Source organism: Aquila chrysaetos, chromosome 6, assembly GCF_900496995.4.
Source record: "Aquila chrysaetos chrysaetos chromosome 6, bAquChr1.4, whole genome shotgun sequence".
NCBI classification, from domain to species: Eukaryota; Metazoa; Chordata; class Aves; order Accipitriformes; family Accipitridae; genus Aquila; species Aquila chrysaetos.
This window is the reverse complement of record NC_044009.1, coordinates 17,338,716-17,359,795: the sequence shown is the minus strand read 5'-3', so window position 1 is coordinate 17,359,795 and position 21,080 is coordinate 17,338,716. Positions and strand designations below refer to the sequence as shown.

General features: G+C 38.9%; 1 protein-coding gene across 1 annotated transcript in view; it reads right to left on the bottom strand.

Annotated features, from left to right (window-relative positions):
- The window catches only part of FAM171B (family with sequence similarity 171 member B), a 39,311-nt gene extending 18,274 nt beyond the window's left edge, over positions 1 to 21,037 (bottom strand). Inside the window, exon 1 of the mRNA XM_030019024.2 lies at positions 20,705 to 21,037. Within this exon, the coding sequence (XP_029874884.1) occupies positions 20,705 to 20,885 (181 nt within the window). The 5' untranslated portion in view covers positions 20,886 to 21,037. The remainder of the gene's footprint in view (positions 1 to 20,704) is intronic.
- Positions 21,038 to 21,080: the final 43 nt, after the last annotated feature.

Genomic DNA, 21,080 nt, shown 5'->3' with positions numbered 1-21,080 from the left:
AATCCAAGCTCATGCCAGTAGGAACCAATCCCAGAAATGCCTGGTATGAACTAGTATTTTAACAGCTGGAATCAAGTCAGGAGAAAAAGAGCCTAGTATTACAGCTGAAGTAAGTCATGAACCAATGAAAACCTAGAATGTACTCAGAAAGACACTTTCTTTCAATCATTTCACACTTTTAATGTGTATTTTTCCATTTCCTGCTAACAATAAGCCTAATGAAAACACAGGTGGGGGAGTCACTACATTCCTCCTCCAGCTGTTAGTAAATTCAAAGGTTAATTTGTGCAAAAATATTTCTTCCTCTCATCTCCTTCAGCTATATCCATATTAAAACCCACTTTTTAAGCAGCTTCTGGTTAAAAAGAAAAAAGACTGCAAAAATGTAGAAAGCTATACTATTTTCACTCTTTCTCATCATGAACTGACAAATATAACTGGCTGCCTTTAGCCACACTCAACTTCCATTACCTCTTTCTCATATGGATTCAGATATTGCCACAGTATTTTTCAAAACTGATACTCTGCCTGAAATGGTGTTGAGAAGATGCAGAAGCATAGTTGTAAATGCAGACTGAAATCCTAGGGGGTTAATGAGACAAAGGTCTCCCATGTGAAAACAGACAGGGTCTTATATAATGCAAGCTCTGAAAGAGTAATTACCTGCATATTACTGTCATCTATGTAAGTAGCACTTACTCAAGTGAAAAATGCTCACTTCACACCCACTAATATTAAGACAAAGATTAAAGGAGACTGAATCCCTAGGTCTCATTGCTTTTGGCCTTATCTTTTGTGCTGACACAAGACTCTTCCTGACAAGAGAAAGTATGCCAATCAGCTGGAAGTTGTTCCCTCCCTGCAAGTAATATATACAAGCAAAACATTTACATTTTCTAGTATCAACCAGAATATACTCTGCCAACAAGTCACTTGAAGTTTGTGTGCAGTGATTTTGGGAAGACATTTTTAAAAAAGAAAAAAAGTAATTGTCTCAATCCCTCAACAGTAACAGTGCAGAAAACACGAGCACACAATATTATGCCTCTGAATCCAAATGCTAGTGAAATGACAATATGTAAAAAATCCCAGTTAAAAAAACCAGCATCCAACAGTAACAACAATTTTCCTCCCCCACAGCCAGGTTTCACTATTGTTTTGTATAAAACAGAGTATACCAGAGCATCCTACAGCAGGCCAGCTGTAACAGCCTAGCTAAAAGCAAACCAATCATAAGGTCCTAAGAGCTCAGGCTGCGTGTGCAGCAGTGGCCCAACACGTATGACTGATCTGTATCTTTCCAAACTTGATATCCCTTGACCAACCCCCTCACATGACTCGCATGCATTTAATGTGCAAATTTATCAGACACATTTAATGGCATTGAGTTATTAACAATGTCATATTAACACTCATGACATCTAATTTGCAAAGAAAATCCTGGGGTTTTTTTTCCTCTTTTTATAAAGATCTTAATGCACAAGTCTTTAAAGACACTTTTAAGTCTCAAATATGATGCAGACTGCAGTAGCATTTTTTAATCACAATAAAATGTACTTAAAAACATTTCAGATGCAGAGATGAACTGTTGGTTAACTGTTTAACAAAACCAAAGCTGATAAATTAAACAATAGATGAAACTTGTGCTTTTTTCCGGTCACTAACACTTGCCAAACACAAGTGGGTCAGCTGTATCTCAATATTAAACAGATTTGACAGAACTCCTACAATTAGAAGAAAGAACTCAGTCTTAGCTAATTTGATTTGTGCTGCCTCAGAGGAAGTGAGATCTGTCTCTTGGCAAGTCCACTGGAAATGCCAGTTTCTACAACATTTAAATGTTTGCTGATAAATGATCACACAAATGCAGCAGTTACTTAGACAAAGGGAAACAGGGCCTTCTACCACATTTAGCTACTTCAGATACGTCACAGCCAGTAAAGTGACATCTCATTTCTGCAAGCAACAGCATCTAATGCCTGGAATTTGGCTTCACATCACTGTCCTAACTTGGAAATCATATCACAGAATTAAGCCAAAGAAATGCTTGGAATTGCAAGCCAGGTATAAAGCAGCGCAAAAAATTCTCTCTTTATAACACCCCTATGTAATTTGTTCTTAATTCTTTACCTGCAGATAAGCATGTCATCTGGTTACCACATTTATCTGAGATTTAATTAACATGGTCAAGGCCACAGACCTTACAGGCACCAATATATTTCAAACTACACTTATCATTAACTGTGAGATACAGCAGTGAACACACACATGCAGGGCACTGCCCAGGAAGTATTCCTACACATTCGGCAACCCAGACGCAAGCCCCTTTTCCTATTTGTCACCAAGGTCCTATAGCAAAAGAGGTTCTACACCTTGAAGGAGGCAGTTACTCTTCTCAAACACAGACAACTACCAAATTAAGCAACTATCTTATGGAGCAGAGGGAACAGTAACTACAACTAAATTATTCATTAGTACCTTCCCTTGGAGAAGACTTTTCTCATCCTTGCCCAGAGATGTTTAAACCCATGCCAGAAAAGGCACATGCTTACCTGTGTTCTATGGAAACTGCCTACACTGTATTACCATGCTCCTGCCTAACTAAACAGATAAAACATGTGCTGGGCAATTTGCTTGGTCTTAGCTGACTGAACAATAATTTTTTCCATCTTTTCCATTCATAGAGCACCATTTTTTTTGGCTTAATATAATTAGGAACATGAAAGGTGCACTGATCTGTAAAGAAGAAATCACATGTTCTAAGAATACCAGGTTTTACTACACATGCAGTATTGCAATGGATTTTGCCATTGTGGGGTGGGGGCAGGGAAGATCAATGAAATACATAATCTACACAGTCAACACACATCTGGCTTTAGTAAAAGATCATCATATAAAAGCAATCCTCCTGCCCACAAAACCCAATCATTACTACTTAAAATGTCCTTAAAACTACAGTAATGCTAGTGACAAACTACAAAAGTGTATCTATAAAAAGTAAAAGCCTATTATACCTTTAAAGCTCATTAAAAATCCATGTACATGAAGGTGAGTTGTGGCAGCAACTGACACGGGAATGATTTAATGATGAAGTAAGCCCTCCTCACCACAGTGCACCATCAGCCTGCGGTTACCTTTTGTTCTTTATTAAGGTACAATGCATTGACACAGTACAGATTTTTCTGCCTTGCATAGTGCATTAAAATGACATAATAGGTGACCCCTAAACTCCAGTAACTATTTTATGGCTATATTCTGACAGTTATTCTCAGATACTCGGATAAGCTCTCTGACTAGCTTTCAATTATGCTTCTCATAGCTATCAAATAACCTGCAAATCTCATTAATAAGCCGTACATCCTAACGTAGTCTTCATTTGCCAACTATCAGTGTTCTTTTATGCTGTCTTACTCCATGCAGTCATTTACAGACCCTACATACAGATGGACATAAAGATATTTCTAACCCTACACAAATAATTCTATATATTCCAAATTGGTAACGGAATATCTCATTTAAAAGCTAATTATGTGATTCTTTATAAAGATATTTATATGCTATTTATATGCTGCTCCTCTGATTTAAAATAATAGCATAAATGCAGAAAATTATTTTTCCTCCCTAAAATGACACAGGAATACCACTAAAATATAAACCACACTGCAAACATTTTGCCCTGTGCAATTTTAACTTTGTCTTTTATTAATTAGTTACAAGTACAATCTACACATTTTATTTTCAATGCATTAAAACTGAACTGAGAAGCAAAGAACCTCACACAGTTCACAAAAGGTCTGAGGAAATTCAGCAAATACCTAATCAGCTGTAAAAATCAATTTCTCTGGAAAAGAGAACATTAGAGTTAGATAAGACACACACCGGATAACAAATATAATCGTTCTACCTGCCTGAAAAGAGAAAACACCTGAAAATTGAGAACTAGCTGACACAGTTCCATTCTTGCACTTAGCACAAGGTTAAAAGTTGTACCACCCCTCTCCAGAATCACTCTGGGAGTTAAAACCTTGATCTAGTTAGCAAACAGCCATGTAACTGACTATAACCATGAAGTGACTGGTAAAGAACATAGGTGCATAAGGATAGACCCAAGTTCAGTGACAGCTAAAACTTGCCCTTGTTTAGGTTGATCTTTAAAAAAAAAAGCAGCATGATTACTCTGATACACTCTGATTTTAAAGCAAGTATGGACTGCTCCTTGAAATGCACTTTGGAAAAAGAAGATATTGACATTTTACTGCCATATGGCAGGGATGCTGTTCAATAGTGTTCAACTGTAGAGACTTACAGAGAACTGCTTTTAGGCAATGCAAAGATACTGTAAAAAATTAAATATTAAATAAATTGGAGCCCAGAGCTAATCAACATTTACTCCATTTGTATATGAACAGCCAATCCTGTGGAGGTAATACCACCACATAAGCTATACAGCACAGTTCTGCAGCTTAGCACTCTCTTAAAATATTTGAATGCAAAATTGAACATTAAGATGTATATTTAGAAGAACAGCTTTGGCAAAAATTTCTGCAGTGGTGCAGAATACATTACCGACTTCCAGGGACAAAGCAGCAAAATGGGGTCTGGGAAAGTAGGACACCACAGTATTCCCACTGCCCTATTTCTGGTCAACCAATTTCCACAGAAGCCATCAACAAAATCCCAATTATGAAGGGGCTAAGGCTAGATCCTGAGGGGGGGCAACCAGTGCCTTTTACACAGAGAAAGGCTGTTACAGTCATTTTACAGGAGACAGTTTAACCCAATCTAGTCCAATCTAGATATCTCCAACAAGCACTTGCTTCATATTCAAGAGAAACTGTAACAGATTACAAATTAGAAAAAATTTGAACACACCATTACCTAAGTAGGGGATTTGTCACCCTACTCTGGTGAGCTTTTGTTGGAAAAAAACCCCATATTCTATTTATATGTTTATTCTATTATATTCTAATATATACATATTCACAAACGTATTCTAACTCTCAGAGCTTTTCAAACATTTTCTTTTACATTTGCTTCAAACAAAGCATTATTTCAGATACAGAGAAACACTTCCTTACTTCAGTATCACGTGCTGTGATAGGCACATGCAGACCACAGTGCCAGAGTCCTTAAGCATCTGTACATCAGTAAGAAAAAAATGGAAATTATTTACTAGAAGCTCATTCATATTGATAAATGCATTATTCCAGCACATACTACAGTCTTCAGGTGGCCCTTCTTCCCACTTCACTAGGAAAAAAACAAAAATAGTACTTCAGAAAAAAATTCACACACTATCCTGATAACTCAGTTCCAAATCAAGGCTAGGCTGCATCTCTTGAAACAACTGGATACGTTTGCTTTTAAGAGCTGAACAAAACAGCCATGTAGGAAAGATGTAAACCCAACAATCTACTGTAATCTCAAATAAAAACATCTCATCCTTGCTCCCATGGCTTTCTGCTCATTCACTGCTTTGTGAAAACTACCTTTCCCAGTTGCTATTTCTCCATGCCTTTCATACTGTCCTCTTTTCTTGGCAGAACTCTGCTTGGTCTCCTTCCTCCCAGCATTCATCCCATCCTGGAGTAATCTCTCTGATGACAACTCCCCATAATATTTTAGCCTGTGAGATCGCTGATCATGAAGAAAGATCAATACTTCTATAAAGATGAGGGGTTTTGCAAGCTTCATAAACTAAAAAGAGAGTGATAAATGTATTACATAAAATTAAGTGCATTGAATCAAACCTATCAGGATGTGCACTTTAAAAGGAGACTTCAAATCTAGCAGACTGAAAAACTACAGGGGACTGCCTGTGGCAAATTAGCACCTGATACAGAGCAAACTTCAAGGTTCTAAGTAAATTGGTAGGTCAAAACCTAATTATTCATTTAGTTCAAAACAGACCCAAAATTCAGTGTCCCGTTATAATAAAACCATATCAAACCATATGGAAAAGCTGACCATCTACCAAAATGCTAGAAAAAGTGTTATATATTTTACAGATAAGAACAACGACTCTTTCCCTTCTAAAAGGGATTTTGGTAGCAGAGAGAAGTAAATGAAAAAACAAACAAACAAACAAAAACAACCCCCAAACCACACTACTTTAGAAATAGACTGGCTCAGTCATACATTCTAGGATTTTTTTCCAGAAAAAATATTTATAGACTTAGGAGCATTTCTTCACATAGAATTAATACTGAATTTTTACTAACGCTTTTACAAAAAAAGTTGTTCATTGAATTTATTTACTTAAAATAATTTTGTTTCACTTAAACAGAATAATTATTTTCCTTTTATAGCAACATAATTCAGGGGTTTATATTTTGTATATGTGTGTGCATATATAAACATAAATCTTAAGCAAACAAGAGGAAAAGGAGGTTTGTTTTTTAAAGAGGGAGGTAAAGAAAATTACAAAACATTCTTAATAGAAATCTTACCCTCAAATATTAGTTTAAATTTATGCCTTATTAGTACTTGGGCACTGAAATAATTTCCAAAGTAGTGAACAGTCATTAGGTCAGTGTAAATCAATACACTGATTTTCTCACAACTATTGGAATCGGTTCCTCTAAATTCAGAAGCAACTGAAAAGAAAGATTAATTCTAATCAGGACTAAATATGGCCAACATTTGCTATCACATTTTGATAGAGGATGTACTTGCCTAGCGTGAGCTAATTTTTCAGAGAAGTGAAAGAGTTCAGAAACTCCTAGTATTTTTCAAATAGACATTACATAACATTCCAGCTATCTACTTCCATGACACACTTGTACAGATACAGACTGCAGCACTACCTTGAGTTCACATTTTAAAAAAACCAAAACTACCACACTTCACAAACATGCAAACTTTTAGTGCTTGTAATTATTTTATTGGATTTGGATTATTTTATGATCTGGACAGCCCTAGAGTTTGAAATTTGTACTACTGCACAGGTAAATGAACATTTCAGCTTTTTCAATTTTAAGATCTGTTATATATAAGAGTTGATTGATTTAATGAGTTATTTAAATAAATAAATAAAAACAACAAACAAAATAACCTTCTTCTACAACCAACAGCTGAGTAATACCATTGTAAATGGTTATACTTCCAACCAAGATCTCAGACGAGATGCATAAAGAAACTAAGTAAGCATGATATTCATTCCACAAATGTTGACATGAACCAAATGCTGATGAAATTTAGGTCCTGCAAAATCAATAAAACAAACCACATCATTATAGGCTGTATCCTTCATGATTACTACTGCATAATCAATAATACACCTTCCTGGAATGATCATGCTTATAAGAACTACACAAGAATGTCACCAGGTTAATCCATAAAGCTGCTAAATCCACTCACCTATCCAGTGGGAACATACCCCCAAGTGCACCTAGTAAAATACATAAAATAGAAAGAAAAGAAGAATTCCCCTTTAAATATATTTATGGGCTACCTAAGCAAGAGCTATGAAATTTAGAAGGGATTTTTTTTCCTGTATTCCTTTAACACTGCATGGTATAAATATGTCATTAAAAAAAAATCCCATGGAATACTTTTAAGTGCATGTCATCTACTGCTGTTAACGTACTCATTTGGTAAGTAGTTGCATGATGTTTTTTCACCATTAGATGCCTTCTTCATTCAACTCACATATTAAAATCAGAATGTTTCACCATCCAAGACAGAACACAAGAACTCACAGGATACAATAAACCAGAATTTTCATTACGGAATTATATTTCACATGTCTTGCTGTATTGGTATTAATAATAAGAATTTCAATAAAATTCAAAATTGACACCTGTTAGTGAAGCTATGACAATTACAATTACCATAGCAACTCTTCATTTTTATTTGCTGCTATTTTGTTGCATCAGCCAGCCTGGTTCTCAGAACTCTGGTTACTATGAAAGATGGAAGCTGGGTAATTCACCTTCCTGGAGCAAGGGAGATATGCAGCAGACAAGATGAAATGCTGCGGTCTGCAGAGCTTCACTTATTTAGGATTCATTTATTTTAAATATCATCTTCTGTAACCTTAGATAAGTGAGATAAATGGTTGATATTACAAGACCAAAAATCTTTAATAAAACTTATATATCAAATAAAGATAAATTTGCAAGTGAAAGATTTAAATAAGCAAGTAAATACTAGTAACAGAGCTCCTGAAGCCTACAAAATAAAACACTTTTGCCCAGGCATTTCAGAGGCCATTGTAAGATTATTTTTTTCATTTCAGTTTACTCACTGACTAATACTAAACCTGTAATGCTGCTCTTTAATTTTTTTTAAGTGACTGCCTGTATCATTCTACCTTGTATCAGAGTTAAGGGAATGAAAAAAAATGAATATTAAAATTTCACACTTTGTTATAGAATACTGGGAAAAAAAGTACACTAGGGAAACATCAAAATCTGCATAATACTCTATTTTAAATATGCTATCTTAAATACCCACATTATATTATATACCCTGAAGAAAAATGGGCAAATGCCTATTAGGTGATAAGCAAACTACATGCATTTCCCACTCATGAACTTCACAATCAAACCTTCATTACATAAACAGAAAAAAATAAATCACTCAGCATCATCTCCTTGACAAAATGAGACCATTTCTTATACAGAATTTCTAATGATTTGTCAAACCTACCCTTTAATGGTGAATATACTTGGACAGAGGAGGAATATTCCAGTAACCCTGTAGCATGAATCATCTTTTTTCAACCTAATGGGTCAGGTACAGGATTTGTCTCATTTAATTCTTAGTGGTGGGTAGTGAGTGGAAAAAAAAAAATTGTGCAAATTCAAACATCCCCTTAATTTGGCGGGGGGGGAAGAAATCACAGGAAAAAAAGCAGTACCCTCTTCAAACATGACATTTAATGCCATGAAGGTTTTAACCTTAAGACAGATATGCCTGTATAAACCCACAGTGGCATAATATAACCTACAAACTATTAATTCAAACATCAGTGCATGTTACTCACTAATCACAAAGGAAAACTACTGATGCATTCAGTGACATTATTCAATAACAAGCTGGTCACTATTCTTTGCTGAAAATACTGTTCTTCCCCAAAAGCTGCAAAATCTCATACTACTGCTTAAAGAAAGGTATTTACAAAGTTCCAGCAATGTTTATCTTTCACTTATAGGTAATGATCCTCTAACCGCCAGAAGGCGGCCAGTGTTTAAAGACATATATGGAGAAAATACAATCCAAAGTTTGCAGGCCAACATTTCCTAACTGTAATCCTGTACATGCAGGAGGGGAATTTTTTTATGTCCTAGTTAGGAAATCCACATTGCTGCAACAAACAAGAGCACCCAGCAAGCTACTATCTCTTTCATATATAAGTCTTTATTAAAGTTGAGTTTCATAAAGTGAATGATCAAAAAAAAATCACAAACCATCAATAAATATGACATTAGTTTTTAGAAAAAAAGATTGCAGATACCTAACAATTTTAATTAAAAGTAAAATTCCACAGATGCCATAAAAAGAGTTTAAAAAAAGAGAAGGATCTCTCAAATCAGATGACAGGATAAAGCAAAACAATTGAATCAACATTGCCCCCACAATAATATAACTCTTCTGCATACATGGATGCCATCAAGGTAAGTGGCAATACTGAATATTGCCTCTCTACAGCTCCACACAGGATAAAGTGCTCCAGGATCCAGCTAAAGGACAGTCATTCAAGATGAACACGCTGCCCACCAACTGTGTCTCCAACACAAACACCACCAACACAGACACACAAGTTCTCCCTTCGCAGCAAGTGACCAATATTCCTGTAGGGAATATTTCAAAAACAACTTAACACCACAGAAACCTTTCTAGGATGATAGAAATATTTTTATTGACACCAAGACTGAAAATGGGACAGTAAACACTGTTTTCTCCCCAAAAATACTCAGATTCATTCAGCACCTCTGATATTGTGCCAACTGGACTGGGGGGAAACAAATCCACTTAATTATTTCTGAGACAATGTGTTCCATGAAACATTGAAGAATCCAGGAGACAGAATCATAGAGGGACAGGTTTTCTATAATGTGCTTAGGGACACCCTCCCCCCCCCCCCCCCCCCAAAAAAACCCAAAAAACCCAAACAGCAAACACAAAAGGGGGAAAAAGAAAAGGAACCTGACAACTAAGAGGCAAACAGCTGTGACAGATTCTTTTGCCCAGCACTGCACCAAAACTATGCAGTATCTCACAATTGTTTTGCTGGTTATCTATTACAGTCAACATAATTAGAGGATTTTCTCAATATCGGTGGTCCATAATACAAAGAAAATCTCTCCTTCAGCCTAGTGAGAGTAAGTTTTCTCCCTTGCTCTCACAACACACACTCTACTGATGTCCTGCATTTACCCAACATAAAAACAGACATTTCTCCTGTTCAGTCACTTAATGAAAGGCTTCAGAACAAAGGAAAAATATTTTCCACAATGACCTGAAAAAACTTTATAATTCCGTTAGTGTCTATAATAGTTGGAGGAGGTAAGCACCTTCTTATTCATTCCAGCAAAATGGCCTATATTTTCAAATATCTTGACATCATTGACCTTTTTTCTAGTTTAGCTCACATTAGCACAGACAAATTATCAACCAGATTTGCTACCTCATAGAAAATACCTTATACGAGAATGTTCCAATCAGTTTCATTTGGGAGCCTTGCCCATATAAATTCATTAATAATAAATAATTAATAATAAATAAATTTGGTGTCTTGCCACATTTCATAACCTGAAGTCCATGCAATGCACTAATATCTATTTCGATAGACTGAGCCAACTGTATACACCATATTTATAAAACAGCCCCAATCTGCAGCAGAGGATATAATTTGACTTTCTTCTAATGTACATGCATTAGAGGAAAACAGTCTACCCAAAATGAAATGCAGAAGTTTTAAGAGAAACATTAGCACCTGACACCACCATAGTAATGTAAAAGTCCAAGTCAGTGATTTGAGGCAGGGACAAAACACACCCTCCAAGTCTGTAGATGGTAACGAGCTGAGGATGCAGTCAGTATGCTCCAAGGGACCTAGACAGAGATAGAGGCCAAGAAGAGCCTCATGAAATTCAGCAGGGACGAAGACAAAATGACACATCTGAGCCCTTCCAGCAGTACCTGCAAGAGATTGACTGGCAGGGCAGTAGCTCTGCTGAGAACATCAGGGAGTCCTGGCGAACAAAAAGATAAACATGTCAGGAGTGCACCCTGGAATCGATGAAGGCTAACAGCACACTGCACTGCATCAACAGAAGCATAGCAAACAGAGCAAGTAATTAATGCCTTTCACTTAGCACTCGCTAGACTGCATCTGGAAAACTGCATTCAGTTTTGGACCCACAGAAAGAAGTGAGCATTGTTTAACCTTGCAAAGGAAAGGCTTTGGGGCACCTAAACAATAGCCTTCCAATACCCATGAGTTTACCAAGAAGACAGAGCTGAGTGCTCTGTTGAGATGCATGGCAGGATAACGAAAGGCAAAGTCACAAATTGCAGGGAAGGATCTGACTGGACATGAGGAATTTTTCTTCTCTCTGAGGATAAACAATCACTGGAACAGGTTGTCCAGAGAGGTTCTCCGTTCTTGGAGGCTTTCATGGTCTGACAGGAAAGAGCTCCCAGGTCTGAATTCAGTGTCGACCCTGCGTTACGCAGGTTGGACTAGAGTGCTCCTGATATCCCCTCCAGCCTGAATACCTCCACAATTCCAGATCCTCGTAGTTACTTCCAAATCACAGAAAACACTACAAGAAAAACCCACAAAGAACAAACATAATCTTCACTTGATTGTGGTTTATTCCAGCTGCTAATTGTAATACACTTAACAAATCTGGCTGGATATTTTAGTAGGAGTACAGCATCCTATGATAATCTGGGGCTCACAACCTAATGCAAATGCTATGCTTTATTAAGGAAATAGGATGAAAAGATATACTTTTACCTTGCATGGCCTTACTTGGTTACACTTGCAGTCAATGAAAACAGAAACACTGAGGATTCTGAAAGTAAAATCCGTTAAACTAATGAAAGGGTTGCTCAGACCTGCAACTAAAATCACCTACAGCACAAAACCTGAAAGCTACGTGCACACTCCAGTGGGAAAGCTTAATCGTTGAATATGGGTAAAAGATTGATGAGAAATAAAGAAATAAAAGTATGTCCACCAGAAGAAAACATTTCAGAAGAGGCAGATGAACTATTAATGACCATCTAGAAACTAAAAAAAAAAAAACAAAAAAAAAACCACCCCTAAAATCAACTCTTTCCTCCAAAATAAACTGGATGATAATGGGTCAGTGCTCCAATTTATCTGGCTATAACTACACTGTGTTTAGTAAAAGCACTCAAGCAAACACTCAGTTGTACAGGCTAAAGCACTCATTAATCGAACGACACTCTACAGACCTTAGAGCGCTTTTGGGGTGCAGTGGTCATATCAATAATGCATTTCAGCAGGAGTATGCTGGGGACATGTTGAAGCGGTTCTGAAATTCTCTGTATTTTGCTGCTTCATGACCTCCTAATGTACATGGCTCAATATGGGTTTCACACTCATACCTATAACCACTGCATCATATTCAACACAAAAAAAACCACGCCCCACCACAGCTATTCAGCCACTTGCAGGTTAATCTGCTATAGCTGCCAGTAGTTCAGGTAAGACCCACACCAAAACCACCAAATTTTTCAAAATGGGACAAGGAAAATCAGAAGGTAGAGGGCCAAGGTTTTGTTTTTTTTTTTTCTCTCTAACCCACCAAGAGCTACAATTTATTTCCATGTAATCTCAATGAGAGGCCACCTCTTGCCTCTTCCACTAGTAAGACTGCACTGTCTTAGGTACCTGGCACTATTAACAGTAAATGCAGAATGCTGAAATAAGAAGGGTTATGGGGAAGGTCCAGCAGGAGGATCTGACCCTTTAATCCATCTCCTTCAACTGTCTCATTTCCACATTGCAAACAGTAGCAACTGTGCCCTGAAGTCTGACTTAACGTCTTTCAGTCAGTGGAGACTCTCTTCGAGCCCACATGATGAAGCATAATCACAACCTCAGGGAAGAGAAAGAAGAACAAGAATTTGAGGAGGGGAAAGAATAAGGATAGCATGGGAACCTGACAGGATTCATATCTGCACTTGGTGAGCCTTAGGGGGCTTATGCACGCACAGACAGGAAAGAACATCACTCCCTAGCCCTGTCAACCCCAGCAAGTCACACAGGATGGCTCTCAGGAGCAACATCAGACAAGAGCACACATCACCAGGGTCGTGCCATGCATGTACCACAAACTGCAGACCTGTCAGTATTTTGTTTACAAGAATGCATAACATGCTTACAGTCAGAGGGCAAGCAAAATCATTTGGAAAGTTACAGCAGCTGGTCCAACTGGGACTGGAGGAGGAGATTTTCTTCACATCATCTACAGACAGCTGACAACTGCTCGTGAAATTCATAGCATATGATACAGTTTTTTACCTGACAGAACTGGTGGTGCCACATGTTAGTCCTGTGTTCTGCCCATGAAGCTGTGTTTAAGGCAACTGGTGCTTTTGGAGTGTCCTCCACACACACTGGACTATGCCTGTTGATGTTTATCTCCTAGTCACAAGAACCTGCTCATACTACAGTATATGTGTGCTCTCTCAAAGGTCTAAACATCATCCCTTCCCAATCTACGTCCCTCCCAAAATGACAGGGCAATACATTCACCAAAGGTGACCCCCTGCACAGACTGTCTCTTCTGTAGGTGTGACAGGGAGATGCAGGGCTGTATGAGCATATGCTCTATCTGTGCTGCAGCCTCAGACATGGTTTGGAAGGACTGCTCTTTCCCAGGGACCCAGCTCCTCTACTGGATGGATCTGGAGTGCCTATTCCAACTGAAAAGATGAGTTACAGCTTAAGTGAAATCTCCCCTACTAAACAGCTGGCTTAGGGACAGAGGGCACTCCTAAAGATTAATTCATTCTCTTGAGCTTTCTAACTTTAAGTTCTCTAGCACAGGTTTCAGCAAATACACTTTCATATTGCTGACTGTAAAGTTGTGCACACTCACATCCTCCCCTCAAGCATGTGCTAGCATGAAAATTGCTTTTGAACCTCATGTTTTCTCTACAACAACTAGTGCCAGAAAAGCAAAGCAAGAAATGCAATAGCTGCTTTGCAGTCTGCTGAATACAGCTTCTTGTAGACATGTGTGGAAGATGACAGTTCAGGAGCACACATGAAGTGCACTAGAACACCTCTGGCAAGCTAGGATTAGGTAGGAGGAGCTAGATCTGGCACAGAAGCATTATTCAAGTGTACGCTAACCCCTATGGTGCAATGGAAATTCTTGATCACAGGGTCTGGGTGCTCCTACAGCACACCAGATTGCTAGACCTGTGAATTAGGAATTAAATGCAATATTGGGAGTAATACAGAGGACTCATCTGCTCTGTCACATTGTGCCTCAAATCCCCATTCATATAGAAGGATATAGTGAATATAAAAATATGCAGCTTTCAAGATGACAAAGTAACCTGTGCTATTTTTTCTAAGTTTGACATGCCATAAAGTAAGTTTATTTTGAATAAGCTTTCCTCTCAGATCTTTGCTTCTGTCTTCAAAGACTTCATCTACTGAGCTAGTTCACAGAGAAAGCATGCTATAGATCCCCAGTGACCCAGATAGTTGCATTACAAATCCTGAAACTACCTTTTTCTCAGCCTGACAGCAATTCTGTGAATGTTTTCACATATCAATTAGCCTTTGATGACATATCATCTGCCAAAAGATTGACAGAAGTAATGAAACTTTAACAAAACAAGTAAGAACTGCAAAAGCTACCATCTTGCAATAGGTAGCTTCCTGCCATCATCAATCACTTTTGCTTCCTGCCACTTCTCCTCAGCCTGTAACTGTGGGTCCTGTTTCTGTGAAACCTAAAATGCATTTCTGCGCTTGTCTCTCTCAGTTCTTTATAGTGAAACTTACTGGCAACGCAAGTTTCTTGAAATCAAGTTTTCTGAAGTATAGAGCATGATGCTCTATAATATATTACAAGCTTCAATAAAAGCAAGCTTTCAACTGAGGAGAGCGGCCTACCTCTTCAAAACTCCTCAGTACCTTTTTGTTTATAGCAGTTCTCTTTCTGAAAAACAGAAAAGTAGACCTTTTTTCATCTGTGCTTGACCACGGAAAACCTCAGACTCCTCTTTTTCTTGTGTTAGCAATTGAGTGACCTAAATCATGGAACACATAGACACGCAAATGAAACTATCTGTGAGTATTTCTTTTTCATTACTCATTTCTGTCTGGAAGTGCAAATGCTTATCACCTCTCAGTGTCCTAATGCCCCTCCTGATATTTTGTTGCACTACTAAGCCTTAGATCAGCACAGAAAGCTAAGTCACTTAAGAACATCAGCTCCAATAAATCAGGACAAGTCTAAGACTTACATTCTTTGTCTACTTTCTCACCTAGGTGAGAAACCATTGTTGCAAATCCCAGAGGCTGAGAATGCTGAGAAGACTGAAGAACAAATCAAAGGACATTTTCCGAGCTTATTTCCATAGCTGGAGTTAGTTGCTTGCATTAAGCCATTTTACATATGTGTGCATGTAATACTTTAGGAGTTCTATTTCATAAAGACAGACTTATTTTTCACCAGATCGAAAGTCAGCTTTCCAAAGTTTCATTAAGGTTCTCCATGTAAGGAGCAGATAGATTCCCAAGAAATGTTTACATCTGATACACCTAAAACAAATCAAGAGTCTTATTTTAAAGACTGCAAACCATCTCCTCCATGTCCAAATAGAAAACAATTACTATAATTTAACCCATAAGCTTTGACAAGTTAAAAATAAACCTTTCCCCTGACACCGATTATATTCCAATACCTACTGGATAAGAAGGTTGTGTTACTGGTTGTATAAAACAATTAACCCCAGTGCTGATCAGAAGTCCCTAGTTAGACAACCCTGACTTCTTGAGCAGGAACCGTATCCTACGTAATCACTCAGTCATGAAAATAACTGAATTTCCTTCTTTATACGAATGCTACAGAATGTCCTGCACAGCTTTTAACTCCTCACTCATTTTTCTGGGGTCTGTATCTGGCTGCAACAGAAGGTCCAACACAGAACTGGATTTATTGCTACCGTACTAATCCCCTATCCAGTGACTATAGAGACAGTAAACCACAAAAGTTGTTCCATCAAGCAACAAACAAGCCAGTCACATAGCACTATATAAGTTTATTTTACAAAAGTGCATCATTACATATTATCACCCAAATTCAAACCCAGATTAACAGAACAAACTATCAAAACCAAATGCTCCTCTAAATACCTAAGCACCACCTACACACCAATACACAAGTCATTAGGAAAAATATTTCACTAATCGAAACATTGAAAAGAAAGATTAGAAAAGCAGTAAGTCACACAAGGATGCGTCCAAGAAATATTTCTGTTCCACTATCTCAAATAAAAAGGAAGCATGAGAAAGTTACCTCCTCCTTGAATGATTGGGAAGAATAAGACAATGTACAAAAGAGTTTAGGAAAATCTTCACTAGGTAACTCTTATCTAAAACACTGCTTCACATTAGGTAGCAACTCATCATCACATGCAAGCAGATAGTACTGAGAAATGGGCACAGAATCAAATTCCACAGCCAGCATCCAGACAGCATAATTGTCTCCAATAGGTACAAGAGTAATCTCTTATTTTCTTCTGGGTTTGCCAACAATCACATATTTATCTCATCAGTCTCAACAAACAGAACTAACTACATAAATACGCACAGTGATTCCAATTCTGTCCTCTCCTTTGTTCAAGATCACTATTAGCTGCTACTGCTTTTTAATTTCACCCTACAAAAATCAAGCTAATCTTCCCATTGTATGCAAAACCGCCCGCCTAAAAAAAAAAAAAAAAAAAAGGCAAAATAAATTTCTTTTTCTCTGAATTCTGGAATGCGAGGCAGATTGGGAATGGTCTATAATAAATACGATGGCAAGTCTTTTCTTGTTTATGCTGGGATTACAAAAGGTATGGAGAGTACCCACAGCACAGAACATGCAGCTATATGACAGGAACTTGAAGAAGTAACACCTATTTTAAAACATACTTCAAGTCTAATTTAAGGTCTCAATGTGGAACAAAAATTCCAACATTAAGATGCTGTATGTCATCCTACGTGCTGCCTATACATAATGCGACAGCTTCTATTTGCACAACTGCTATTTTTTCCAGAAGAATCTTGTTCATTCAGTATAAGTCAGATCTGCCATAGAACTGATGGAGTTAAGTATCACTTAATCAATTAGCGGTCTCTGCTCTGTTTACTGCCCAATATCTGCATTATAGAGAATAACAATGCACCACATCCAGAACATCCTGAGCATCCATGAACTTCAAAGAACACAACCCTTACCTCCTGTAAAGAATGCATCTCAATAAACAAAAGGGAACAAGGAAAACAAAAGCAGATTTGCCTGGATCAAAGCCAGGACTATAATATACTGAATTCTGTGCTCAAACTCACTGACCTCAATGCTGCGTATTCAAAGCTGCCTGTGACTTCTCTTCAATTGTTTCTGCGCACCAGAGTCCAGATTTCTAAACTGCCACACAGAAAATGGAAAAACTCACTAAGAATAACAAGGAACCAAGACAGGTTGTCCACTTCAGCAATCACCACCCTAACCAGAGAGGCCCATCTCTCTCTCCCCAAATATTTTTTTTTTCTAAAATGTGGAAGAATAGCTACATCTATTAGATAACATGAGTCAGAGTAACTCGATGAACTGAGTCCCTCTTATGCATGTCTTCTCTGCCTTGTCTTTAGAGTTTATTTAGTTCTTTTGGCAGTGGTAAGTTTTCTGTTGTTTTTAGGGGAGAAGAAAGAAGGGATGAACAAAAAACCCTATTCAGTCATGATTCAGTCATTCGGCAACTCCCTTCTCACTGCTACATTTACATGTCAGTAACAGAATCCGCATCCCAAACCTTTGTACACAGCTGTGCTGACTTTAGCATCTCTTCTCAGACAGCATAATAATTACACTGGCAGAAGTCTGTTAATCCAGGAGGGAATTGATCTGTAAAACTGTATAATTAGCTTCGACAGAACAGGGACATCGATACTGGAACATCAAATGAGAAAAGGTTACGAACTCCAACCTTACTCTGCACCTTCCCTGTTTAGGAAGATAAGGCTCCTTTGCTCTAGCAACACTGGGGTCACAAACACACAGCATAAATCCAAATTCAGCCAGACTCCTCCTTACTTCCAGAAGCCACTGCCTGCCTACAGTTCCCAGCACAGGACCTGCAGCTGCTACAGGAGTGGCCTCTTCAAAGCATTCCCCCTAGGGATTACTCTGCTGCCAGTCTTCTGCTGGAAAGGCAACAGCCATTTATCCTGCCTACCTTTCAGCTGTAAACCATCAAAAGATAATTTCATGGAAAAAAACCATTGGTATCTGAAAAATATATGCCTGGAGTCAGGCTCTTCCTTTTTAAAATTTCAAAGATATCGATATAGGAAAAATCACTTACATGCTTTACTGAAAGGAAATACCACACAAAACCCCAAAAGTGCTTAGCAGCTTCTTCAGAATAATAAAAGTTTTGTAGCAGTGATTGCCTTGTCTTTTAAAAAGATTAATCACTGTTGGCTCTTTTCAATTTTTTATGAAAGAAGAAATTAATCAAGATCATTTAGAAAGCCAACCAAGAAGTGAAATAAAGCTTTAATTGTATTTAAACGTACCATAAACAAATGCTGAGGATCAGCTCAAATGATAGTTTTTAACATTCATAAACTGGGATTGATCATGAAAGCTGCGTACTATAAGACACTTTCAGGACTCTCATACCTCAAAACCTATGAAGCATAATAAGCAAATAAAAGAAAGCAACAGCAACTAACATGGGTCTGCAACAGCAACAACATCAAACCATTAGCATCAGCATCAAATTGTTTGGTACCAACAAAGATTTTGGCCAGGGCTGAAGGCAATAAGGTAATGGAGCTTACTGAAAAGAAATCAATACCTGAAACCAAAGAGGTTCATTGAATTACAAAACCTGCCATGTCCCCACCCTTTTTTTTTTTTTGGCCACACAATTTTTCATGAGCAAAATGTTCACTGCACAAGTTAGAAATGCTGCCAATGCCTTTTAAGTGGGGTTTACTGGTGATTAATGGTATATTCCTCTAAAAGCATAAGAAACAAAATAATGAAAAATCATCAGTTCTAAAGGAAAAACAAGAACCAAGCTGTTCATCAAATACCTTTCTTTAAAGTCCTACAATTTAAACATTTGGAAAGGGGGAAAAAAATAAAAATAAAAAAAACCAACCACACAAACACAAACCCACACAAGAAAGAAACCAAGAAGCAAACCAAGACATTTTAAGAGTATATGAGGAGAATTTAAGAGTGTGTTCATATTCTACCAACCAAATCTAGTTTCTTATTCTACATGTTTAAGAAGTTACAAGTAAAGACCATAATTCAAGATCTTTGCTTATATTTCCTAATTAACATACATATTTTGGCAGCTTTGTAAATTGGCTTCACTTCGTCAAAATATTAACCATATGCCTGAAACCAAGAACATTTTATACCTTCTTGAAGTCAACTGGAAATAGAAACATATGCTCTAGTGATATGCCCAAACGGAGCCTTGGTGCTAAAAGGTCTTAAATAATTCATGTTTGAAACCATTTTGAAATTCTTTGGTGAAAGGCAATATGTCAAGAAAAATACTGGTTTTATCCTAATTTAAGCCACTAAGACTTCAGAATAGACACATATTTTTTAAACCTTATCACTTGCCCCAGTTCTGCAAAGGGGTAACCTCACGCATTTGACTGTTAATAGCAAGGCCTAATACTGAAATCAGCACATTATTTTCATACTCTCAGCTGTTGGATAAACGACATATTTCCTCATTCTGCAGAGGAAATGCAAAAACTAATGAGCTCACCAGCCCCATCACTCATTTGACAGACTTAAGACACTTGCATATGTCAGCTGCTTTTTATTTATTTTTATATTGATATAAATATATACAGAAATAAATACATGATTTGGGGGTTTTTTTATGTTTATTATACATGTATCTTGCTCTGGTGACTCCTGCCAGCAAACAGGAGTTCATAGAGCCATGCTTCCCCAGAGACCATTTGCCTGGCACTTGAGGGACCATCTCCAGCTAGGTCAGAAACAGGCTACACGATTACTGGGTTGTATTTTTCACCACGCCAGTGACACGCTACAGCAGCTGCATACAGATCTTGTGATATTAAAGATGGATCCTCCTCGCCCTGTAGCAGCCGCCACGGCTCCGCTACCTGCTTCATTAAAAACGTAGAGGCTTATTTTTCCCTTCGGCAACGCCGCCCGTCCCTCGCGGGGTACCACAACACCCCGGTTTCGCAGGCTAGCAGCCACTACGCAGCACGGGGTTCGGCCGACGCGGCCCTCTGCAGCGCGGCGGGGAGCAGCCGAGGGGGACGCCGACCCCCCGCCCCGGGAGGGGAGGGACGCGGCGGGGCTGAGGGGACCCCGACGGCGCAGCCCCGCGGAGAAGAGAGGAGAAATCTCCACAGGGAAGGCGGGAAACAGGGGTACCCACCCGGCGGCGGGGAGGGGGGGGGGGGGGGGATCGGTACCTGAGGCCGCCGCGGCGGCGGGGACGCCCCCCGGCAGCGCCGCCCGCTGCTGCTGCGGGCGGGTGGCGGCGGCTGCGGCGTCGACGGGAAGCGGCCGCCCCATCAGCAACAGCAGCAGCTGCAGCATCGCGGCCGCCAGCCCCAGGAACAGGGAGGAGAGGCGCCCGCAGGTCCGCGGCATGGCGAGCAGCCCGAGAGCAGCGGAGGCATATTGCGGGCGAGGACGCGGGCGGGAGGCCGGGACCAGCGGCTCCGGCGGCTGGACTGCGGCAGCAAGCGGCCGCCTCCACGCGCGGCAGCCGCCGGCCGGGGAGCCCTGCGCCCGCCCCGCCCCCCGCACGTGACGGGGGCGGGGCCCCAGCGCCAGGCGGGGCCA